The 26,906-nt window shown below is 46.2% G+C and overlaps 1 protein-coding gene across 5 annotated transcripts in view; it reads right to left on the reverse strand.

Annotated features, from left to right (window-relative positions):
• The window catches only part of DENND1A (DENN domain containing 1A), a 509,265-nt gene that overhangs the window by 140,146 nt on the left and 342,213 nt on the right, over window positions 1-26,906 (reverse strand). For all 5 annotated transcript variants that reach the window (XM_042963736.1, XM_042963734.1, XM_042963735.1 and 2 more), the window contains one exon: window positions 14,131-14,256. In XM_042963736.1, coding sequence (XP_042819670.1) covers window positions 14,131-14,256 — 126 coding nt within the window. The remainder of the gene's footprint in view (window positions 1-14,130; window positions 14,257-26,906) is intronic.

Here is a 26,906-nt window from a genome sequence, read left to right on the forward strand (position 1 = left end):
ATGCGTCTGGGAGAGTAGGGTCTCGGTAATGTTTGTTCCAAGTTGCTGATGTAAATTATTTCAAGTCTCTCTGCTTTAAGTTCCTTAACTATCAATTTGGGGATAATACCGTACACGTTTAACCAAGAAGATAAAAATAAAAGGCAAGAAGCACGTGTTCAATAGATGGGCTTCCCCCCCACACTTTTTTTTTTTTTTTTTTTTGCTTAACACTCATCAAACGAGGATAAAACTAATGAACTCAGGATAAAAGTTCCCCTTCAAAGGATAATGACCTTTTAAGCTGACAAATGACTTGCTCAGGACAGTCTCAAAACCTACAGACCATTTTGAAAGGAGGAGAAGAGGAGACTAAAAATGCATCACAGTGGGAATATGGGCAAAGAAAGTCTTAAGCAAATGGCTTATGAATAATGCCAGTGAGCTGTGACCGACGAGAAGAGGGGGAGCGGAGGCCTGCCAGGTCACATCACCAACAGGGACAGCAAACCAAACACAAATAATCTCCCATTAAGGCTTCCCCCAAATCCTGCCACACCAATGCGCAATGCGGCTGCTGGCGAATTGGACATTCGCTGGATAAAGTGGAAGCTGCCTCCACAGTTTTCTGCGGAGGGCAGAGAACAAGTACTTTACACGTGCCATCTCCTTTAATTCTTAAAGTAATTATAGGGGCGCCTGGGGGGCTCAGTCGGTTGTGTCCGACATTGGTTCAGGTCATGACCTCACAGTTCGTGAGTTCGAGCTCCGCACTGGGCTCTGCGCTGACAGCTCAGAGCCTGGAGCCTGCTTCAGATTCTGGGTCTCCCTCTCTCTCTGCCCCTCCCCTGCTTGTTCTCTCTCTCTCTCAAAAATAAATAAATACTTAAAAGCATTTTTAAAATAGTTTTATGAGGATAGCATTTTTCTGCTCACAAAATAAAAAATCTGTGGTTCAAGAAGGAAGTGATTCCCAAGGTGCAACATCTCTTCAGTGGTCTTTCTCCTGGAATCTCAATTTTCTTTAGCTGGTACTGAACTGGTAACAATAATACATGCAGAGAACCTCTCCAGCACGTGAATGTTCCAGGGCACATTTTTCAAGCTTCCCCCCAATGTCCCTGGGATGTGAATACATTAAGATAAGAAATAAAACACCTACTAGGTAATGACTGCTGCTAATAAAACTTCAGCCAATTCACTGAAGTTCAGAGTGGTCAACCGACATACGTGACTTGCGAAACACTCCTGTTAGTTTCACGCTAAGCTCGAAAAGCTGTAAATACCTCGTTCGTATTTCATTATAAAACAGGAACCGGCCACGAATATGTCAAGGAGGCCCTGTGAAGGTATCGTTTCAGTGGAGATTCTTTTTCCTGTTTCACAACTGAAGAACTAAGGTTCAGAGGGGCAGAATAATTGGCCCAGAGTCGCACAGCTGAGAAGAGGCAGGGTCCAGGTTGGCATCAAGTCCAACTAGAAATCAGGGGTTTTTAACTTTACCAGGTTGCACATTATTTGCCAGGGGTGGGGGTGGGGAGCGTGCTACTACATAGATTATCTGGGTTCTGGCTGCTTCCTGTCTGACCTCGGACCAACTCTCCGCTCTTCGGTTCTATTCTGTGTAGAAGAAGGAAGGCTGATGCCCGGGCGCCCAGGTCGGCTGGCTTCCTGCCCGGTTGGGCCCATGCGAGGGCCTGTGAGGAGTGATGAGGAGGGGGAGGAGGACAGGAGGGAGAAGCTGAGCTCTTCTCCTCTCTCTCTGCCTGGGTGGGTCATCCAGCAGTGGTTCGCCTCCTCTCTGACTCAGGCGCCCAGTGCACACACCCAGAGGGTCCAGCTTTAGTCCGGTGACCCTGACCCTGACGCTGGAACTCAGGTACACCACCTCCGTTGTTGCTGATCTCTGGATTACCTCCCTGCCCTGAGTCTCATCTCCTCTATCAGCTGGATGACCATTCCTTTGAATTATTTTCCCTCTTGTAAACATCTGAAGGGGTTTTTGTCGTCCTGGATAGATCCTGACTCACACCCTGATCGAGGTGCTGGACTGAGGGGACCAGGTGGCAGCCTGTGATCCTGAACTGAGAGAGTCTAGTGATCGCTGGGCTCTATGTCTCAAGGCCACATATTGGCCACAAACCTCTGTCTGGCCAGACAAAAAAATGCTTGGGAAAAGGAGCACGCTTTTCTCTGAGGTTCACAGCAAAGAGACAGGGGTAAAATGACCACAGTTGGCATCCTAATTCCATGACCTCAGAGTGAGAAAAATTCATCACCAATCACTAGCTACAGAAGTGTTTCCCAAACTGTGGTGAGGATAGTAGATGCATGGAATGCTAATAGGTATTTTGGTCGGGGAAAGGGTTTTGGAAAAATGCTAGGTTAAACAAAGTTAACCAGATTTCTTTACAGCAAGGCTTCAGTAACGTGCATAGCAAATATCTTAAAGAAAAAAAAAAGAGTTACAGTGTGCGTTGTGTGACAATCCCAAAATTTATGTGATCAGAAAACATAATATCTTGTGGATCTAATATTTCCAGGAACATTGTTCTAGAAATGCTGGTCTATGGTATTGGTGCAAAGACTCTTTTGTGACCATCTAGGTCTTTCATGGACTGGACCTGACCCCTTCTCCACTTTACCCTGGGTTAACTCTCCTGTCCACGCTCCAGTCAGGCGACGGTCCTCGGCACTCAACCATGCCGTGGAGTTCCAAAGCTCCTCGCCTTTGCGTGAGCTACTCTCTGCCCTGCTCCTGGGGAACTAACTGCTCCTCCTCTCGTAGTGCCACATATGTGCGTCCGTTCCTCGGAAACTTCCCCTTTGCACCTAGGCGGAGCGATTCGCCTTGCATTCGGATGCCTACCACCTCATACGACATTCTACCGTCGCAGTTACCACGCCTCAATGCAACTCTCTCTCTGCCCCGCACTGTCTTTAAGCACAGCGATCGAGTCTTAGGCAGTGTGTGTGCGAGCCAGTGCCCAGGGCAGGGTGGTTACTGGCCAAGTCTGGGGGGGGGGGGGGGGGGGCGGGCAGGGAAGCGTTCCCAAGAATTTATATTTCTTTTTTTATTTACTTAATTTATCTCTATGCCCAGTGTGGGGCTCAGACTCACAAACCTGAGATTAAGGGCTGCAATGTTCTACCAACTGAGCTAGCTAGGCACCCCAAGTACACCAAGATTTTCAATACTTGTATCATTTTCAGCTAGCACGGCTGGATTATAATTAAATCTCACATTAAATCAAAGTTCCATTGTTATGATGCTCCCTCATAAGTTAACTTTATATGAATGCAGCTACTTTTATGATGTAAATAACTGATTTTTTAAAAATCCTAAAATCAACGGACTCTCAAGATTAAGTTCAGCACCCGGATTAACACTGCCATGACAAAACTCACCACTAGGTGTCAGCCCAGGAAAAGAGGAGGGCGGGCTCCCCTTTCAAATGTTTTACTTTTTCATCCAATTATCACCACAAGTATCAAATATTTAAACAACAAAATATTAGGCAATTAAAATTATATATTAAAGGAATGTTTTTTAAAAAGATGTCTAAAATTTTGACATTTCCCCTTTGCAAAAGAATTTATAAATGGTGTTAGTTTAACCTGTATTTTTCAAGAAACATTTGCACAGATTGGAGACATTGACTCCTAAGAGGGAACCAGCTCAGTTTTGCTTCTGAAATGCCCTCAAACTGTACGTAACATGGACCATATGGTAATCACTGTTGCGGCAAGTGGTCAGAGGAAAGAGCACGGTTGCTAGAATCAGACAGATGGACGGTCCGAATCCTGGCTCTGCCACTTCTTGAAAAAGTGACATGACCTTTCTTAGCCTTGGTTTCTCATCAGTAAAATGGGGACACTCTCTCCATATGGGGGCTGTAAAAATCAAATAACGGACAGTCTAGCATATAACAAATGTTTTATACTGTTTTCTTTTAAGACTTCAGGTCTTAATGATTTACTTAACAAAGCTGTTTCAGCTCCCAAACAACTAAGGACATTATAGGTAAGGACTATTATAATGTCACTCCCTCCACAGATAATTATTAAGCCCCTTCTGTGTATCAGGCTCTGTGCCAGGGATACATGAGTAATCATGACACTCTACTGCCTTCCAGAGGTTTCTATTTCTTTGTGAAAGGGCAATACAAGACTGTGATACAGCCGGGTATTTCTGAGAATACCCACATCCCACAGAAAGTTAGCGTGGATGCATGTCTGGGAGGTGGGGAGAGGGAAATAAATCCACAATGTTATCTTCTAATCATCACAAACACCATAATGTCCTCCAGAGAACAAATCCACCATCACTCTGTCTTAGGTTACTGAGCCACTACTATGTGCCAGGGGTATAGAAGAAAGAATAAGACAGAATCCTGTTCTTAAGCTCAGTCTGCCTAGTTCATGGAGCCACAGCTCTGTTGCAGGCTCTAAATTGTCAAATGTTATCACTGCTTGGAAATGGATCAGAAAGGTTTCCTTTTCAGAGTCTCCATAAAAAAGTAAAAGACCCTAAAGTGAGATCATTTGACTTAAAACTCCAATAATAGCAACCACTTCTCTTTGCTGCTGCTTCCGCAAAGATACAGTATTGAAAACTGAGTTTATTCCATTAACACACTCACCTCTCGAATGCTCCTAACTAGAACTGAGCATTTACTGCACATGGCGATTTCGTGCAGGGGGATCTTCTGCAGACCCTAACTGCCTATGGTTAGCTACCAGGTAGCTGCTGGGTTGTGCCTTTGTTTTACATTTATACATTCACAATATGGTGTTTGTGTCACATTCTTCTTCTCACTCTCTAATGGAGCTGCGTTTTGTTTTGCTTTTTAAACTAAGCATCTCTATTATGTAACACTGGAATATGACCACTAGTCTTCCCGATGCACAGCATGGGAAAACAGGTACCATTCATTCATTTGTCCATCTACACATTCAACAAATATTTAATGAGCACCTGCTAAATACCAGACTATGTGAGGGACCCCAAGGAGTACAAAATGTGGTCCCATCCTATAGGAACAAAGTAAGAAAGGAGCCAGGATTATGATAGGAGATCAAGTGGAAACACAGAACTCCTCCTGGATGATCAAGATACACTCACTGGGGTTTATTTTTTCAAGTATTTTAGGACATACAGGAATTTCATTTTGGTCATATTCAGTGATGCTTTTCGAACTCATTCAGATAAGCTCGGTCATCGTGTTTAAGAGGATTTCCTTCCAGTTCTCATCTTCTTTAACGTAAGGACCTACGTTGCCCTTGGGCAGTCTAGAGCAATGGCTCTCAGGCCAGTGAGCATTTGTGGTGTGGCTTCAAGATGCCAGCAACATAGGGGTCCCCGCCCCGGGAGGTGGACCGTGGAAATTGGGGCCAATATGGAATGATGGTCATCTTCTCCCAAGCGGCAAGACACGTTTGAATGAAACAGAAAAAAATATTAACCATATTTTCTCTTGTGCATTTAAAGAAAATCGACTCTAATGTATTTCTTAATTTTAAACCCTTGGTACCTACCACCCCCGTATTTGCCTGTAAGTGCTGGTGAGCAATACCATTAATAATTATTTCCTTCAGTATTTATTTGATATTATGTGTCTTCTTACACATCCTTTATGTAGCATTTGAGATAAAAGCCAAACTTTCAGTTACTTCAAAAGACAGGAATAAATGGGCCAGAATCTCACTGTGTTGTGACTGGTTTCAGGTAATCTGACACTTAAGCAAGAATGGACCCCACTGTTCCAGAAGATGGCATTCTCCTCTTCCTCCTTTACTCCCTTGACCCAGGAATGGTAGTCACTATCATTTAGTTAATATCTACTGTCAGCAGAAACACTGTGCTGTGCTTGACATACATTACTGGTGTTTTTCTCAGCAGCCCTGTAAGGTAGGCATTATTTGCATTTTACAGATGAGAAAACTGAGGCTGAGAGAAGTTAAGTGGTTTCCAAGGTCATCTTCTGGCAGATGACAGAGCCAGGACAAAAACCCAGGTGGCTCAAGACATCTTCTGTCCATCCCACTCTGCCTCCTCGGCTGCTCAGACCCACGGAGCTACAGTGGTGGTCCCTGGGGTCCCGGAGGTGTTCACACCTCTCCTCTCCCTGCTTCATTCCCAGGGTTGTGATCTTGACCTGGGATGAACACTACACGGAGAAAAAACAGTGACCAGTAAGTCACTAGCCCCTTCTCTAGTCCACTCAAGGTTCCTCTCGTCGATGCATCTGTGTAGCTCAGGACTGTAGGTTTTGGCTTTAATTCCCTATCTGCTTGCCTAAAATAAACTGGAAAAATAAAATCTTTCACCAACTTTTCCTACAGAATATTCATGGGTACATATCCATGCTTCATAAACACACCACTGTCTGCTTAAAGACAGCATGGGCTCTGTGTGGAAAACAATTTGGTGGCTCCTCAAAAATAAAATTACCGTATGACCCAACAATTCCACTCCTAGGTATATACCCAGAAGAACTGAAAACAGGGGCGCCCGCAGATAGATGCACAGGAATGTTCACAGCAGTATTCACCATAGCCAAAAGGTGGTAGCCACCCAAGTGTCCATCAGCAGAAGGATGGATAAGCAAAATGGGGTATGTACATATATACGGTGGGATATCACTTAGCCTTAAAAAGGGATGAAGGGCTGACACACATTACAACGTGGACGAACCCTGAAAATGTTACGCTGAGTGAAATAAGCCATACACAGGAGGACAAATATGATCTAATTTCACTTACATGATGTATCTAGAATAGGGAAATTCATAAAAAGTAGATGAGAGGTTAGCGAGGGCTGGTGGTTTGGGGGAATGGGGAGCTATTGTTTCCGGGGCTCAGAGTTCCTGTTTGGGGTCATGAAAAATGTTGAAAACACATAGTGATGGTGGTTGTACAGTATCGGGACTGTCCCTACCGCCACCAAACGGCATTAGCGATGGTTCAAGTTAAAAAATTTATGTTACGTTTTACCACCAAAAAAAAAAAAAGGAAGAAAAGAGAAAAGCGTGGGCTTGGAAGACAGACGTGGGTTCCACGTCCAGCCCTATACTCCCAAGCTGTGTGGAGAATCTGACAGCACAGAGGCGCACACACCGGCCTCTTCTGGGCTTTCTCCTCCCCCCACCACTCCCGCTTCCCTCACATCCTGACTCTTGTCTTGCAGTACACATTGTTTTGAAGGGTCCTCAAACCTTTTTTTAGCACAAGATGGAGGCATAACTTAGTAACACCCTTATATATGTTCTGGGCGCCCTCCGCTCGCCTATGTGGAGAGCAGGCCGCTCATACCACAAAGCGCTCTTCATGCTTCCCCCCCGAGCTGTTAGACGGGGTCAGTGTAAATCTGCTCCTTCCCACCTGGTGACGCGCTGGCGCCCCGTCAGGTCCCTGCATCTCACTTGTATTTCTTCTACTCGGGAGCCCTCAAAATGCTGTTTCAGAGCTTTATTCACAAAGATGTTCGGCGCAGTATTAACTATAGCGTTACAAGACTGGAAACGACCTAGAGGTCCGATGTGAGTAGTTCCAGAAATTATGGTAGCTATGCCTGAAAGAATGCTCTGCAGCTATCCAGAAATGCGTGGGAGGTGGTGTTAAACGGAAGGGAAACAAACTTCTCACTTAGATTTGACAGCAGCTATGTAGACGCTTTGCAAAATGAAAAAATAATTTAAGAGAATATTACGAAAGGTGGTTGAGGTAGTTGGGCTAGTTCAGTGGGACGGTCGTGATGTTTTAATTTTTCTGGTGTCTAAACATTCTTCTATTTTCTGGCACGCCGAAAATAAACACACACACACAGTTGCGCTGTTTTGAAACCATGAGATCAATGGTGTCACTCAACCAGGACACAGACGTACGTGGTGTTTTTCTGACCCGTTCCGACACAGCCTCACCCGCTCATGCTTGAAAGCCAGGCTATCAATCTGCTTTCATCTTAACTTCTCCGTCTTTAAGGGGTTTTTTAGGTGGATAAATATGACTCAGCAGAATCACGTGCAAAATCAGGGGCTGTAAGGTGGATGATGCCAGCATACCCACAGCTGATCTGGAAGCTGGGCCTCTTGGGCTAGACAAAGCGAGCAGGATGCTGCCCGCATGGCCTCCTGCAGAACATACAACAGTGATGCTCGCTCGGTTCACTGCCTCCACCCCAGCGCCGGCTCCCTGAGGGCAGGGGCTGTGCTCCATTCATGGGGAGGGGGTGCGGGGGGTCTGGCTGGCAGGCTGGCCCAGAGAGAGCCGCACCGGCTTGCCGAGTCAACAACTCTCATGGCGCTCCATCTATACCGGCCTTTCGGCAGATGACCGGCCCAGAACAGGAGGCGTCAGTTTTGCTCTCTAACATTTACCAAGACGCGCAGCGGGCCGGAGGTGGGAACGGCTACTTTCAAATGCACAGCCTTAAGATGACTCCACGTGTGAGCTGCGAGAAACTCTGAACAGGAAAAGGGATGAAATGGAAGCACCCAATTCTCTTTTGGAAAGTTCTTTAAAACTGAGGCCACTGTGGCTCGTCTTCCACAGGGAGGGTGGTAGGGTTAGTCTCGTTCAGATTTCGCGATGATATAATTTTAAACAAAGGAGTGTGGCAAAAGTAAGAGTCTTAAAAATTCATTTGTTCGAGGCAAATTCAAGAACCACACTGCTATCACCTATCCTCGAAAAGTTGCAATCTTCCACCAGGCACAGAAAGGATCCTTGGGCCAGCAATTAAAATCATTTGTCTTTCATCCCCTTCTTGCCAAAAAGGACCCCAGCCCTAACTAGTTAATCCCTAACACACACTGCTCCTCCCAGAGTTGCCTGGCAACTGCTAGGGAGGCGTGTCAGAGAGCAAGAAAGGCCTAAATAAATGAGCTGGAGCCTGGGCCGCTGCTTGACATGGATAAAGGGGGTTTTTCCAAACGGGGCTGCCTCGCTGCTTGTGGTTCTGTCCTTTAAGTGGAAGAGAGCAAGTTGGCGTGGCCGATACTGTTAAATATCTTGGGCCTTGCGCCTCATATCCTCTGGGTGACTGAAAAGTGGGTCCCGTGATCTGCAGACACCCTCCCCTCTGCCAGGTAGCACCAACCTCCAAAGCCTCAGAGACAAGGCAGGATGCGGCGGGTTTGTGTTGAACACCCTGAGCACAATCCTGGCCTCATACACTTCTCTGTTCCTTACTTTCTTTCAACCGTCCTGCCACCTGCTATTCCAGAACATACTCATTGATGCCTGCACTGTGTCATGCCCCGGGCCCAGAGCTGGAAATGCAGAGACAGAGTCGTTAACACGGAGCACGAGGAAACCAGAACAAAGACAGGCAAGAGGGTGTGGTGGAAGGAACCTGAGTTTTGGAGTCAGGCCGACCTGAGGCTGCCTCCTGGCTCTACTGCTCACCAGGAAGTCACCGGCCAGCTCGGCCTTTGTTCCCGCACCCCCCCCCCCCCGGCCCTGTAAAACAGATAGTAAGGGGGCATTTGTAGGGAACTGTTGACATCACAGATGTGGACCGACTTGGAGATGAACCAGGCTCCAGCCTCGTGGGAGGCCGCCGAGCAGGTAGACTTGGCTCTAACTGGACACCCTTGGTGTCTCAGTCTCTGACCCTTGGGAGAAAGACTTCACGGGGGCCCTGAAGAGACACTGCCAGAGAGCCAACGCAGGCCCTCCTGGCCGGGCACAAGCACACGGCAGAAGGCATGGACGGGAGCAGCCTAGCTCTGGCATGTGGCCGGCCTCAGCAGGGGGCTGCCTCCCTCTTCCCTTCCGGGCAGGGGAAAGAAAATGAAGCTCAAGATTCCCCAGCCAGCTGCATTTTGAAATTTTTCCAGTAGGAGAGACAAAAAAAAAAAAAAAGGCCAAAGAGTTAAAAGTCTCCAGTGAGCTCTGGGCCCCTCAGCCTGGGGCTCGCCCTCCTCCCAAAGCCAGGGGGGCACCAAGGGGCACAGCAGGAGCTGGCCGCCAAGCAGAGTAGAAAGGAGCACAAGTCTAGTCTGTCATGTCTCGTGTTTTAAAAAACCCAAATGCTGTGACTTTGCGGTGACCCAAGTCCCGCGACTACGCGGGTTGGCCCAGGGTGGGAGGCCGCCACACCGTAGCAGCGTGGTGGTCACCGTGGGCATGCGACAAAGTGGCCATAGCAGACAAGCCACAGGAGCTCCCAGCGGCTGGCTGTGCCCTCCGTCCCGCGGGCTCTCCTCTGCCATCAGCCATGGAATGTTCTCCGCACACAAGGCTGCTGCTTGGGCCCTGTGCTGCAGTCTGCCTCAGAGGCTCTCCCCTCCAGGCTACCGCCTGCTTCTGGCCACCAGCTTTCTCCCCTCCCTTTATGTCTCAAAGGCCTCAGTGTACCCCGATCCTTTGACCGAGTGAATCCACGTCAGGGATTCTGCCTGAGGAAATGATTCAGCCCGTGCACGAAGATTTATATAAAGATGTTCATCACAGTGTGATTTAAAATGGTGAAAGGTTACCGACGATCAAAAGAACCAGCGTTAGGATAAGGTAGTGGGCCTCAGAACGGATGGCAGCCTGTGGGAACTTGACACAAACCTCAGACCCTTGTCTTTTTAAAGAGCCCCACAGGTGATTCTGATCCACACCAGGGTTGAGAACCACTGGGGTCATCTGATGAGATATGTGCCACCATTACAAATGATGTTTAAGAAGAGTTTTTATATAATGTGAAAAAATGCTTGCAATATACTAAAGGCATAACCAAATTAACTGGGAACTGGACAGCTTTGCCAGGAATATCTCAACTGTCTGAAAGTGAAAAACCAAAAAAACAATCAGAATGAAACAAAAAGGACCCCCAAACCCTAAGGCCTAGGTAGAAACATGCTAACATGTCTTAATTCCAGATGATGGGATCACGGGTGTTTTCTCATTTCTAGTTCTCTGTTACTTTAAACTTTTTTTTTTTTTTTAAACCAAGAACAGGTGCTATTTTTATAACGAGAGAAACAACTAAAAGACAAGTGGCCCCGGGGAGGTCATCCTAACCTCCCTCTCAGCACTGTGCTGACTGCCACCCAAGGCACCATTCCCCACGCCACCCCCATGTGGCCGGTGCTCCCTGTCCGTCATCCCTTCTTGGGCTCACATGTGCCTTGCAGTCAATATTTTAATTAATCCCCCAAACAATCTTGCATGGAAAGTGTTGTTATCCCATCTTTCGGATGAGAAGAACTGCCTAGAATTAAAACTATGGTTCAAAAACCATCCAGGTAACATGGTGATGATTCTTGGCCAGAAAATTTTAGGCCCTCTGGCTTCCCTCCCGGCCTTCCAGAAAAAAACGTCTTTGGGAGCAGATGAATGGGACAGAAAGCACGACAAATCTGCCATATCTCACTGATTCTAGGACGCAGATTTCTTCACACAGACACACCCATCTCTGGAATCTGGATGTGTCTTACAAATGATGGCATCCAACTGTCATCGGCAGCACCCTTTCCTGTTTCGTAATGGTACCTAAAGTAAGGGTGCATTTTACGATCGAATGGCAGCTGAGACTCCACGAAAGGTACCATGTTTACAACCAAACTCATTATCCTATCCTCAAAATGCTACTTTTAACGACTATGTAATATTCTAGCAGATGGATATTTTTTAATTTATTTAACCAGTTGCCTATTCGGAACACTTAGTCTGTTTATGATTTTACCATGATGAATACAGCTACTGGGAACACCTTTGCATTAAGTTTTTTCTTTTTCTACTTATGGGCATCATCATCTTCTCCCAGAAGTCTTGGGAAGCATTTTGACATTTCTTGCCCCATAATTTTTTATCTTTGCCCTTTATTTTTTACCTTTGTAGACCCATCTAGACATTTCTTCTTCATGGTACCTCTTCCCGGTGTCACCACCAGAGGGCTCTCTTCTGAGTCCCCCTGACGGTCTCCTGGTCCTGCTTCCTGTATTTACTGTTCAAACATATCTCTGCTGAAAAACTAACATTCCCTAGGGGGTGAAGTTTACACTTCTAGTCTAGCATCCCAGGCTCTGTCAAATTTGGCTCCAACCTCTCTCCTGCAGCCCCCTCTCCTTACCCAAACTCACGGCCCCAGACAAAGTGGCCATGAGGGGTACTGCCTCCAAGCCTTTGCTCGCTCAGTTAACTCCACAGCCACCACACCAACGGAGGCTCTTTCTTTTTCCAAACCTAAACCATCAGACCCAGGTCAAGTTTCACCTTCCCTATGAAACGTTTTATGGCTTATTTGATCCTTATAACCATCTGGGGATGCAGAATGATAGGTATTCTAATCCTCATTTCACAGGTGAAGACACTGAAGTTTAAAGAGATTAAGTGGCTTGTTCAAGGTCGTACCGCTTGGAAGTACACAGCCAGGCTTTGAACTCCAGGGCTTCCGTCCTTAAACCCAATGCCTTTTAGAGCCAAGTGCAAAGTACAACCATAAACTTCTTCTGAGGAGCAACTTGTGCCCAGATCATATATCCAGCAATGCCTACCAAGATTCAACAGCCTTCGGATTCTCGACACATACACGACGATAACGAGATCGTTTTAAAAGTGGAGACACCGCACGTCTGTCAGTTCCCAGCAACACAGGGGAAGGACCGGGCCAGTTATCCCATTCTCCTTCTAGGGATGGGAAGACAGCCAAATTTTTCTTGAATTATACGGGTGCTCAAATCAGCCCTAAACCTGACTGGTTTGGCTGGGCCCGAGGTCAGGACACAGAACGAGAGCTGCCTCGCTTGGAGACCAGGAGGCAGACCTAGAGAATGTGCTTTAACTAAGGGCTTTAGAGGACCTCAGGGAAGTCGCTCACAGGAAGCTCGAAGAGAGTGCATCCCTTATGTTACGTGACCATGACACTGCCTGAGGCTGAGGCAGCTCAGCAAGTGAGGCCTCAGTGCGAGACGGGAGACAAGGAACAGGAGGCTGGTGGCACGAGGCTGCCGCTCCCTGACCCTCACTTTGCGGACAGCATGTCCTGGGTGAAGGGAAAGCAGGTGTTTGCTCCTATTCTGGGTCTCGCTGAGACACATGACCGAATCAAAGTGGTAAAAAAAAAAAAATCTTAACATATAACTGTGGCTCATGGGGAAGCATAACCGAGAGTCACTGTCAGAGTTTGCACACGAAATGTACCGTCCGACATATACTCACCTGCTGTCACTTAAGACAATAAAATGCTACAAGTTAAAACAAAAGACAGAAACAAACAGGCCTGGCCGACAGCGCAGCCTAAGCTGGTCCCTCATCCCCACTCCGACCGGGGGTCGGCTGCCATCACCCGCCGGCTCAGGATGAAGGGAACTCTGTGCTCCTGACAGAAAAGGGCTGTCGGCAAGGTTGCCCTCCACGTTCTCTCCTATACAGAGTGACCCAGGTCCCCAAGCCAACTTCTCCGTTCTCCTTGGCCAGGAGTGGGCCGGGTAGAGGGTATTAGATGAAAGCTTCCCACTGAAGCTGGGACAGTCGGTACTTTCTTTGGTTTGACCCGAGGCCTTGAGATCTCCACAATAACTTCTCACCTCACAGGGCAGGCGGGGGACATGGATGAGGCAACTGAGGCTCAGGAAGGCTGAAGGGCCATGGAGGCGGGTAACACTGTTTCCCAGTCCTCTGCACACTCCACCTTGGCCGCACCTAAGAAGTGAATCCCCAGGACACCTTGCTTTCTCAAGGGTGGAGTAGAGGCCCCTTTAAAGGCAAAAGGCAAAAGGCAAAAGGCACTGGGACAGAGAGGGAAAGCACAGGCTTTGGGACTATCCGGCTCCTCCACTGGTTAGCAAGTCGTGTTGCTTCTCTGAGCCTCAGTTTCCCCATTGGTTAAGTGGAGAGGATCCGCAGTGAGAGCAGGTGAGTGTGAGGTCTGGGCACCGTATTTACATGCAGCTGGGGCTACCCGGGAGGGGAGGGATCTTAACAGTCACAGGGGCAGTACGACCTCTTTATGCCAAGAGGTAGGGCGAGGAGAGGGCACCCTCCTGGCCTCACCACTCACACACACACACACACACACACACACACACACACACACACACACACTCTTCTAGGTGAATTCAACAACCAGATGAAGAGCTGGCTTCTTGTGACCCCTGCGGTACATTTCTCAGCCCTGACCAAACATGGATTTGTAAATGCCAAGAAGCTACTCACCGGCTCAATTTTCAGAGCATTTCGGTAGCTGCCAAAGAAAGCGGCCTGGGCTTTGAGGAAGGCCCTGGCCACACCATCCCCCGTAGTTGTGGAGACCTTCTTCAGCCGGTTCTTCAGTGAAGAGATCTGGTGAGAGAGAGAGAGGAGACACAGGTTGAGGGCAGGGTGGGAGCATGGCCAGCTAAGCCCAACACGCACGGAGCTCCAGCAATTCCCCGGGCGGGGGATGGCTTTAATATCGCCGCTGCTGGGAGGACAAAATTGCATTCAGTATTAGGGTAGGTTTTCCAACTGGAATAGAAGGTCGTTCCTATTAGAGGGTATCAGATAAGAACAAAAACAAAACCACTTTCTAAGTAGTTTCAATGTACCAGGTAAGTGCTTTCACATCAATTTTCTAATTTAATTCTGTCAACAATCTTGCAAGGAAGGGATTAGTGTTCCTGTCTCACAAGGGGGAAAGAGTCTCAGAGAGGTTAGAATACAGGTCTAGGAACAAACCCAAGAAGTGGTTAATTGGAATATGAATTGAAAGTCTTATAATCTGAGCCCAAACCACACACATTATCTTGGTGCCAAATTACTCTTCCTCTTCAAATTACTTACATATTATTACTTACTTATATATTAGAAATAAATGGCTTACTTAGAACATACAATATATATCTCACACCTCATACTCTATACATTAAATAAGTATATTAAAAATTGTTTATCAAATGTATATAAATATATGTATAATATAAATTATTCTATACTTCATGCTCTGAAGAAACAGTAGCAGCTTGTAGATATTTCCTCAAGAGATTTTAAAAAATAGACAAGAAAGCCGTGGAACTGGGAAAAGCCACCAGAAATACTTAGTATATAAATGTAAGCTATAAGGTCTTACATGGTGGCTAGAACTACATTGCAAATTTGACTTAAGGGCCTCCTCGTGGTCAAAGCAAAAAGAGAAACACGAGTTGTGAGATTCTTTGTATCCACGTATTACAAACAAACCAGCCGAACAAATGAAAACACGTTTTCCTGGAAGTGGGAACTAAAAGAGATTTTTCCCTGTGAATCCTCAATGCAGGAAAGACTGTGTAACATGGTGGCTGTTGCCCCCAGTAACAGAGACAACATCAAGCTTCCTGGTCTGTTTTGAACATGCTTTCCGTCCCCCTCGGGATGCCACACTGCACAACTTCCGGGCACACCATTCACACTGTGTTCCATATGAAAAGTACCCCGGGAGCATGGCAACGTGGTAGCCTTGAGTCAATGGTGAGCAGCACCAGACATGGGCCCTGCCCTCATGAAGCTGACATTCCAGTAAGGAAAATACCAATCCGTGTGACCTTGCTACTGTGGTGTGTGTATGACAGAGCTCACTAAGGAGGTCAAAGAAGGCTTCCTAGAGGGAATCAGGCTTGAACAGAAATCTAGAGGGTGGGGGCGCCTGGGTGGCTCAGTCGGTTGAGCATCCGACTTTGGTTCAGGTTATGATCTCACAGTTCATGGGTTCCAGCCCCGCATCAGGCTCTGTGCTGACAGCTCAGAGGCTGGAGACTGCTTCGGATTCTGGGTCTCCCTCTCTCTCAAAAATAAATAAGCATTTTTTAAAAATTCTAAAAAAAAAAAAGAAAAAAAGAAATCTGGAGGGGGAAGTATAACTTGGCAAAGAGGGGAAGGAACAGTACCAAACACAGGGGAAAAAAACCCGATGGTGAGAAGGAGTTCAGCGAATAGAAAGGACTGTAGGTTCCGTGGACAGAATGGTGGAGAATATGGCTTTTATAAAACGAGGCGGGGGGCGGGAGGGAGGCAGAGGTCAGAGGTGCTGTGAGTACATTAAGGAGTTTTTTCCTTCTTCTTGAGGGAAATGTAAACCTAATGACGGTTTTTAAGCACACAGGTGACAGTTCAGGAAGGTGTATGGGCTTAGATGTAGGACTACGTAACGGCCTGACATTATTCAAGAATAAAATAGAAAAATTAGATGCAGGCGGCCCATGAATCATCTACAAATTTTAATATGAATGAGTGATGCTCATTTTTCTGGGCATAGGCTCCACACTTTTCCTCAGATCCCTAAAGGTGCCTGTGAACCTAAAAATATTAAGGATCCCAGATCTGGGATAGATTACATAGACTTTAGAAATGCTCCTAGGACATTATTTCTTACTAACAAGCTTCTGATAAGGGATTTTTTAGTGGTTTACGAAGATATATTTTACATACCATAAAATGCACTCATTTGAAGTATATAGTTCAGCCGTTTTTATTTAGTATAATGACAAGGTTGTAGAACTATGACTATTACCTAATCCCCAAATATTTTTATCACCCTCAAAAGAAACTCATCTTACCGTCAGTTACTTCTCATTCCCGACCAGTCTCCCCCCACCTCCCTCCTTCACCCTGTCCTACGTACCCAGGAATCCCCCTTCTTTCTCTATGGATTTGCCGATTCTGGACATTTCACATCAATGGAGTCACACAATATGCGGTCTTTTGTGACTGGCTCCCTTCACTTCACATCATGCTCATTATAAACAAGGTTACTCCACGTTGTAGCACTTATCAATACTTCATTCTCTTTCACAGGTGAATAATATTCCACCAAACGGACATACCACATCTTATCTATCCTATGTATTTATCTAAGGAATGGGGACCTGGGTTGTCTCCGCATTTTGGCCATTACGAATAACGCTATGGAGACAGCAGAGATTTTGAAGAAACTGAAGGGATAAAAAATCCTCTGTTGCCAGAGCCTGTGAAGATGAGCTGGAAGGGCACACGAAGTCATGGAGCGCTGTGCTTGGCACACAGTAAGTCACCATGGAGGGCTTGCCGAGCCGAGGGAAAAAAAATCCCGTGCTGTTGCTAATGGGGCGTGCTATGTGTTTGAGCAGTAAACTGAGGTCGGGCTACGGCTGATGTCCTTCTCTGGGAAGTCAGAAGCGATGGGAATATTCACAGAGGGGGTTGGTTACCCTCTCTCTGCTTGGAAGTAGGCCAAGGAAAACAGTTTTCCTCTAGAAGGAGTTCTGAGTATGTCTCAACACCTGGGAGTAAATATCCCATTGATGGTGACCTCTCCTGTTCTGGGGCACATAAGCCCCGCGCCAGTCGTGAGAGCCCATGAAGAGCAAGGCAGGCCACTTGGCACCCAGGCAGACTCTGTCACGGACTTTCAACTTGAAACAGCAATGTGAAAAAGAAACATGCTTTATTAAAATGTTAAAAAAAAAAAAATATATATATATATATATATATATATATATGGCCCACTTCCCACCCTCCCAGTAACAGAAATGCTGCCTCTCCCAGGGACTAGGGTGACATTTCCATCCTTTGAAATGGTGCACGCCACTGTCACTCTCCTAGCTCCTCAAAGGCCTTGGGCCACCTGTGCTGCAGATTATTCCTCACTTAACCTTCCCCGGCCTTTCCCTTTCATTCGGGAGGTGTTTAATTACCTTGGATTCACAACGCTGCACTTCAGGTGAGCCTCTCCTAATGGCCTCATTATCATTTTACACAAAGAAGTCGTTGCTGATTGTAACTGAGCAAATACGAGTGTGTGCCTTCCCGCCTGCCCCAGCTGGTCTGAAACCAGCCAAGTGGTCCTGGGCTCTCGCTGCCCCCGTGACCACTTAGGCCAAGACTTCGGAAGACCTCTCCTCACCCGGCAACATGGAGAAGCTGCTGTCAGCACTTCCAACTTGGAAACTTCAAGCATATGTGCATCTGATAACCGGTGATAGCATTTTGTCCTTTAAATAAAAGCGAGGGCCGACGAAGGCTTAACATAACCCACAGTCATACATCTAAAACTGAACTTGCCGGGAGTACTCGCAGGGGTTCTGGTCAAATCATTAACATCGGGGTTCGCTGGGCATAATCTGGGGGCGATGGAAATGCTGATGAGGATGGCTTCCTCCTTTAATGAGGTATCGGGAGGAAGACAAACAAACAGAAGAGGATACTGAATCGAATGCATCAGCTTCTCCCCCCACCCCGCCCCGCATCCCATCTTGGTCACTGCAGTGTCACCCAGCTCCTCTTTTCCAGGGCCAGAGGCAGATGTTAGATTCCACACTTCTCCTTCCTCACCCACTACCACCCTCCATATCTTACCAGCACCACCCCAAACAGGTCCCAAATCCGCCCTCTCCTCTCCGTGCCCATGACCAGGGCACTGTGCCGTCCAGCTCCACCCACCCTCTCTGGCCCAGACTGGTGGAGTAGCTTCCTAGACGAGCTCTCGGTCTCCAGTGTCCCCTCAGTGCCACCCACCCACAGCTGTCCCAGTAACGTCAGAAACATACGAATCCAGTCACTTCAATCCCTCCGTCAAAATCCTTCAACGCCCCCGCCCTTGGCCATCACCGCCTGCAGAAAAACATCGCAATGTCTCAAGAGTCGTTGTTGACGCTCTGCTCAACTGGCCTCACTTCCCTCAGCCCCACTTAACGTATATTGGACGGGTAGTGAATTACTATCCAGAAGCCTACACCACTCTCCAGCCCATACACACGGTGACTACTCAGACCGCGTGGTCTCTTGTCCCTTCCTGTCCTTTTTGTGAACATCTATTCACCCCTCTGAGAGAGCATCCAGATGCCCATAAACGGGGGCCAAGGAAGTAAATTATACCACATCCTCACAACGAAATATTGCATAACTGCTAAGAAGTATGTGATAGCAGTTGAGCTGATGTGAAAAGATGTCCACCAAATACTGCCAAGTGGGAGGAAAAATGAAAGTTGCAGAGCAATATATACAGCATGAATCATTTAAAAATTTATATATGCATATACATATATATATGCTTATATATGTAGTAAAAATCTAAAATGCCATGTATCAAACTTTAAGTATGCAGGGATGCTTTTGTTTTCCGTTTTATGCACTTTTGATTGTTTTGATTATCCTTTATTAAAAAGCATATGTTCCTTTTATAATAAAGAATTTAAATGAGGTATTTTTCCTTAATGGTCAAATGAAAGATTGCCCTGGGTTAAGGGAAAAGAGGGAATCCAGATGTCCCCTCATCTGCAAAGCCTTCCCTGACCCCTAAAACAGGGTTAATGACACCCTGCTGAGGCCGCTTGGACCGCAGAGGTGAACTGCGGCTACCACATCTCCTGCTCGACTGAGTTCCCAGAAGGGCCAGCAGTGCTTGGCTGGTGTAACCATTCAGCCCTTGCTGCTACATGAAGGAACAGGCGAAAGAATGTTTTGATATCCTAAGTGGCATTTCCAGGGGCTGAGCCATTCTGCTTGGAGGAAAGTCTAGGATCACATTCTTCAAGCAGACTGATCACTACAAGAACCTGGTCTCAGTCGGGAAGGACTGGGGGAGAAACAGCTACCCATCCATTCCCCTTCTGCAGAAAGCCACCGCTTGGATGAAGCCGGAACTGCAGGGAAAACGAACCTCCGGATGCTGAAGCAGTCGAGGCGGACAGCCAGCCCAGCCTTAACACTGTAAATGCAACATGTGCAACGACAAAAGCAGTATTTCCCACCCCACCCCCACCCCCAGCCCCCACACCGTGTTCTTGCTTCACCTGGTCACTGAAGGCTCTACCTCACAGATCTTGATTTCACCTGCTTCTCTGTCCCCATGCACTCCTCAGGTGGCAGGGCAGCCTGACTCACCTAATTTTAAGATCAGAAACCTGGCTTTCCTACTTTCTTAGCCTTTCTGAGCTTCCATTTCCTTTGCTGTAAAATGACGTATCTGCAACCTACTTACGTTGTGAAGATTACAATATAAGGGGCGTAAAATGGATAGTGGATATAGCGGATAGCCTAATTTGCTTTGGTATTCATGCTTCCTCTTTTACCTGGACTATTGCGACCATCTTTCAAGTGGTGGCCCTTCTATTTTCACCCTGGTCTAAGACAACCTTTGCGTGAACTTGCCTTTCTAAAACAAGAGGCTACATCATATCACTCCCTTCCTCTAAAATTTTTGATGGCTCCAGTGGTGCTGGGTGGCTCAGTCGGTTAAGCCTCTGACTTTGGCTCAGGTCATGATCTTGTGGTTCTTGGGTTCGAGCCCCATGTTGGGTTCTGTGCTGACAGCTCAGAGCCCGGAGCCTGCTTCAGATTCTGTGTCTCCCTCTCTCTCTGACTCTCCTGTGTTTGCGCTCTGTCTCACTCTCTCTCTCTCTCTCTCAAAAATAAATAAACGTTGAAAACAATTTTTTAATTTTTGGTGGCTCTATAGTGCTCACATAATCAAAGTCCAAATTTCTTAGCACAATATTCAAGGCCCTCTATGGGCTCGGCTCAAGCTCCATTTCCAACGCTGCCTTCTACTGAATTTCAGAGGTTTCCAAACCACCCCTAAGCCTGGGATATTCTTTATCCTATTCTTGAACAAAATCCTTTCATTAAAAAAAAAAAAAAAGCCCCTTTCTGTGACACCCTCTGTCAGAACAAATACCTCTTTCTTAGGGCACAGTAGCTTACTCCTTCCATTGATCCTAATCTTCGCAGGCCCCATGCTGGAGATGTGCTGGGAACAGGTGCGGATGGCCAGGACCCAGTGCAGGAGAGCTGTCTGTAGTCAGGCTCCCCCAGGAGAGCCACAGGCAGCTTGCTGCTACTCCAAAAGGGGCTCTCGGGTGGTATATATCATCATCCTCATATTCAGCTTTCTGAATAACCAGTATTTTTACATAGCTTCTTCCCCACCAGAATGAAGATAACTTATCAGCGCTCAACAGATACAGGTTTCTTTTTATTTTAGTTTACTTTTTTTAATGTTTACTTATTTTTGAGAGAGAGAGAGAGAGACAGACAGACAGACAGTGTGTGAGCGGGGGAAGGGCAGAGAAAGGAGGAGACACAGAACTCGAAGTGGGCTCCAGGCTCCGCGCTGTCAGCACAGAACCCAACGCAGGGCTCGAACTCACGAACTGTGAGATCATGACCTGAGCCGAACTCGGACGCTTAATCAACGGACCCACCCAGGCGCCCCGGATTTATTTTGTTATTACTCGGTTGCAACTTGTGGGCGGGGAGGCAGGAAGGTGGAGATAAAGACGGCCCACGATTCACCTACCCCCCTCTAAGACGCTCCTATCCACTTCTGACAGGAAAAGGGATCTACAAAATACTGCCAGACGGGGAAAAACGCAAGTTGCTGAGCAGTATATATGGCAAAAATCGAAAGCGCCACGTATCAAGCATGAACTATGCAGGGATGCTTTCACTTTCTATTTTATGCACTTCTGATTGTTAGGATCTTTCAGTAGCATCCCCACTGCTTGGAGGATAAAGACTAAAGTCCTAGCCTGGCCTGCAAGGCCCGGGGTGATTGGCCTCAGCCTCTCTCAGATTCGAGGCTCTGTATCCCCTCCATGGCGTCCACCCTCTGGACTCCGGTCACACTGGCCTCTCGTGCACCCCAAGACCTCTGGTGGGCCTGGTCCTCCGGAGTGCTCCCAACACCATGACCCCCTTGCCCACAACCCAGCGCTGTCCAATAGGCCCGTCTGCCAATAATTTATTGCCTGTGTCGTCTGCTGTGGTAGCTGCAACTGAGTGCTCGAAATGCTCCTGGTGTGATTGAGGAACTGAAGTTTTTATCTTATTCCATTGTAATCAATCAAAATTTAAATAGCCACAGGCGAATAGTGGCTACCGTACTGAACAACGACCCATCATCCTCCAGGTCTCAGCTCAAATATAATCACTTCCTGGGTCTGACCCCTCAGAGTAGACCAAGGTTCCCTGTCACATACTCTCCTTGCACCGTTCCTTCAATGTGAAATGGTGCATGTTGCAACAATCCCATAAATGTCTCTTTTCTATTAGGCTGGACATTCTAGGAAGGCAGGAACCATGACCATCCTCAGGGCTGGCACAACACTTCAAGCAGAGAGTTTTAAAAAGTCTGACTCAGGTAGCCTGTGCAAGGGGCCCCACTTCTCGCCTTAACTGCCCAGTGTTAGAAATGAAGTCAAAAGGGGGAGCCTGGGTGGCTCAGTTGGTTAGGCGTCCGACTTCGACTCAGGTCATGATCTTGTGGTCTTGTGAGTTCAAGCCCCACGTTGGGCTCTGTGCTGACAGCTCAGAGCCTGGAGCCTGTTTCGGATTCTGTGTCTCCCTCTCTCTCTGACCCTCCCCCGTTCGTGCTCTGTCTCTCTCTGTCTCAAAAATAAATAAATAAATAAATAGATAGATAGATAGATAGATAGATAGATAGATAAATAAAAGAAATGAAGTTAAAAGATTTTTTTGTTTTGCCCAGACATCCAGCAGCACCTGGAAAGAGGCACTAGAATCACACTTTCTTTCTCCCTTTAAAAATGGCCTGTAAGGGGGCTCCTGGGTGGCTCAGTTGGTTAAGCGTCTGACTTCAGCTCAGGTCATGATCTCCTGGTTCAGGAGTTTGAGCCCCATATCGGGCTCTGCGCTGACAGCTCAGAGCCTGGAGCCTGCTTCCGATTCTGTGTCTCCCTCTCTCTCCGCTCTTCCCTTGCTCACACTCTGTTTCTCTCTCTCAAAAACAAATAAACATTAAAAAACAATTTTTTTTTTTTAAATGGCCTGTAAGGACCAAGCCACATTGATTTTTCCTTTCCTGAACAGACTAGATATCAAGGCTGCTATAAGATCCCCGGGGCAATGTCTGGGTCTGGAGAGGAGAGAAGGAACTATTGCCTTGTTTTCCTATTTTCAGGGACACAGATACATTGGCTCCCTCTACTACCTTCACATGGGCAATGAAAAATGGCAGTGTATCTACCAATGCCTTTGTTCTTGCCTCAAATTTGAAGCACAAAGTCTTGATGTGTAAAGGCAATCCCACCCTACTGTCTGAAACCAGGAATTCATTAGGAGAAAGGAAGAGGAATTAGTATTTATCAAGCCCCTGACTAGGTACCAAACACCATGGCAGGTGTTTTCATACCCAGCATTGTATTAAAAACGTTACAACTGGGGGCGCCTGGGTGGCTTGGTCAGTTAAGCGTCCGACTTCGGCTCAGGTCGTGATCTCACAGTCCGTGAGTTCGAGCCCCACGTCGGGCTCTGTGCTGACAGCTCAGAGCCTGGAGCCTGTTTCAGATTCTGTGTCTCCCTCTCTCTCTGCCCCTCCCCTGTTCATACTCTGTCTCTCTGTGTCTCAAAAATAAATAAACGTTAAAAAAAATTAAAAAAAAAAAAAGTTACAACTGGGCTAGACAGGCATGGTTATCCCCACTATATAGATAAGGAAAGTGAGCCACAGCACCATGTCACATGGCCAGACCAAAGTCAAGCCCAGGTCTGTCTTACTCCAAGTCTGTGCAACTTCATGGATTCTCACTGCTGCCAGGATTTCTTAAGACCAGCAAATTAGATTTGTCCTTGATACTGGTTTATTTCTTCCCCAACTTAAATCTATCTCCATTATTGCTTCCTCTCATTCCTTGTTTTTCTGTTTCTTTCTTGAGAACATGGTTGTACCTTGACCTCAGTTGGCTTTAATTGCTTCTTCTGCATCCCATTTTCCCCTCAAAGATCCTGGTTCTCCATGGGGGAGTGGAGACCGTGCTAGTTACGTGGAGCTCCAAGCAGGAGCTGGCTATGACCCTCGGGGCCCAGGCTGCTGCTCCCCTCTGTCTCTCTCCTGACATCTCACTGGTTGAGCATTAAGTCAGAAAGTTAGAGGCAAGCCTTACTATCTAGGCAGTTTTTGTTAGACAAAAGGATCAATTTTCATTATGTGAATGGCTACTTCACTATAGGCTATAATGGCTTTGTTGAGCATCTTAAAAACTATCAAGTCCTTAAAATGCCACTCTTGGAGTAAAAAAGTAGAATTTTGAAACAAAAAGGCCCATTTCCACTATCTGCCTAACAATAGTGCACCACATACTAGAGCCCTCCAGCCCCCCAACCTCATGCATTGAATCTAAGTACCCTGGCATTTTAAACTGAAACACAGAAGCAACAACTTTGCATTCTTCTACCTATTTGTAATCTTCTTCTTCTTCCAAAAGCCCCCCCCCCATTTTTTTTTGCCCAGAGGAAGTGAAATTGTCTTTGTTTTCCCTATAAAACAATTTAGCTTTAACACACACACACACACACACACACACACACACACACACACACACACACACAATTAATGCAGCTGAAAATCCTGCCCAAGCTAAAGGAGGCTACAAGCAAGAGCTGAGCTCTGAGTAAATGTGTATTTATATTATTAGGTGGTCATTCAATAAAGGGATTATTTCTAACCAAATATGTGCATGCGAGTATGCCTATATATATACATGCATCCGGGGAGTATTTTAAAAGAAGGGTTTTCTCCCCCATACTTCTGGCAGTTTAGGTTTAAAGGTCAGATTTAAACTATCACCATGTTTCACAATGCAATCTGTGCAGTGCCGCGTAATGAAATGGTTCAGTAAAGGTGCTCGTGGAAATTCTTTTAATTAGGTCTAAGGCTTTTCAGTTGTCAACATGAATAAACCAAGAACCATTCTCTTGCAAACACAAGGCACAAAATACAAATGTAAGTTACCTTTGAAAAAACAGATACACACTTGCAAAAGGGAAGTTATACGTTTTTTTTTTTTTTTTTACAACATATTCTCTGCCGATTTTTTTTTAAATGCCAACATCTTTCAACAACAAAATGGACTGCAAATCAAAAATAAAGGGGTTGGTCTATTTTTAATGAACCAGGACACTAATGCCTGGTTCTAATTTGAAGTATTTGCAGGAAGACTAAAGTTAATCATAACTAAAAATGTTGATCAAGAGATTAATGACGTTCTTCATGGGCAAAAGCCATCTATCCATTTAACTGTAATTAATTCTATAGATCAGCGGTATTTCAGTCAGACATGTGAACGTCTCAGAATGACTCCTGCAAATTGAATGATATCTATTAAAAATGTACCAAAAGGCACTTTTGCCCTCACCACCACTATCTGAGACCTAAAAGATGAGTATATCACAGCAGGAACATCATCAAGACTCCTGCCTTTCAAAGCGATGTTGACAAACGAAACTACTCAGACTGGGAATCTTTAGCCATCAGTTCAAAGCTAAATCTAGGGATGGAAATTCTCAAAATGAAAACTGTAAGAACACGGTACCATTGCTTGGGGAAGTTGGATCATATTCACACTGAGCTCTGATGGAAAAAGCAAAACTAAATAAATAATTCCAAGTACCACCAGCAGCTCAGATTTAGATGGATGGATACAAAGGTGCTTGGTTACTAAAAGCCAACTGGCTTTTGGACTTGAGAAGAATGAGGCAACTCAAATGGAAGGACCGCAGCATGTAACATGCACGTGTAATGAATCAGTGCGTTGACTGACCAATGAATGAATGTATGTCTAGCAAACCCTGAGCATGAAGGTACAATACCCAAAAGTGTGCTGATTTAGTCTGGGGTCAAATTCTGCTTTAGATGCTGGCTATTTGCTGGTGACTTAACCTCTTCTCTTCATCTATAAAAAAGGGGCAAAGTACCCCCCCCCACCACATTTGTTTCAGAACTGTTACCCAGATTAAATGTCAACATTTTCTGAGCCTCTAGCACAGTGCCTGGCACAGAGTAGGAGCCTCATAGATGGTGACTATTTTTCCATACAACTCCACTCCAAAGCCAAAACAACCCTAGCCACTACTGTAGCATAAAAATAAAATAGCGGACTCACAATTAACATTTTCTAGGGCATCAATTACTGAAATGTCACTCATTATGCTATGCTAAACCCGGTGGGTTTATTTAGTGACCCAAACTCGGTGTGTATTTGGGAGTTAATGAAGTGCACGGTGTTTACAAAGATAAAAGCGGGATTTGTCCCAGCAACAATCCTGGGCTGGATGGATGTAGATTTCCACGCTCAGGGATGCAGCCAGGCCGGATCCATGGTGGATCACATGGATACATCCCCACAGAGTGAGATATCTTCCAATGGGATCTGGGCATCTCCACCTCCTCGGGGGAGAAAAAAAACAGGAAGGGGGGGGGGGTGGGAAGTGTGTATAATAGATGTGTTTCACAGTGTCCCTGCTGTGATGAACAACTTGATCCACTTACAGTTCCAAACACATGATGCATAAAAGAGCTGACAGAAATTCAATTCTTGCAAAGAAAAGCATCTGCTCTCTAGTGGGAACGGCCAAATATTAAGCAGTTTTAAGGCAGGGCAAAGACCTAGAGGAGCGCACTTCATTATCTGGATAGCCAGAGTAAAGAAATGCAGAGGATTACAAACGGACGAACGAAAAAGTAGCCGAGATTCCAAGCGTTAATTACCCAGAGTACAAGGATTCAAGTTAAATCTTTGTTACGACAAATATTAAACCCAGCTGTGTTTATGTAGCAGTTGTGAAAAAGGAGAAAAAAAGAAACCCATGTACAATATCTGTGAGCTCTGCCAGTTAATTGAATCCGCTGGCAGCCCTTCCTCTACCACGAGCCAAACATCCTCAAAGATAAAATGTAGCTTTTAAACAGACCTGGGGAAACGGAATCAAGAAATTTCAACCAATAAAACACAACTCTTTACTGGTATAAAAGTAAAGTAAAATTCAGTAATGAAAGGAAGGAAGTCTTTTAAACATTTACTGCATTCCAAAGCTTGGAGTTGCGGTTTATTGCTGAGGTCTCTTCTGATGTCCCACAGTGCTCCTGCTCCAGCATCTTTAATGAAGTCCCATAAACCCCCATAAAATACTTGATTGTTGACAAATCGTACGCACACACTCAGGGCAAGGCCCACTGGGTCAGGATGCTCCTGCCCTCGCTGTAT

The sequence above is a fragment of the Panthera tigris genome, chromosome D4 (genome assembly GCF_018350195.1).
Source record: "Panthera tigris isolate Pti1 chromosome D4, P.tigris_Pti1_mat1.1, whole genome shotgun sequence".
Lineage (NCBI taxonomy): Eukaryota > Metazoa > Chordata > Mammalia > Carnivora > Felidae > Panthera > Panthera tigris.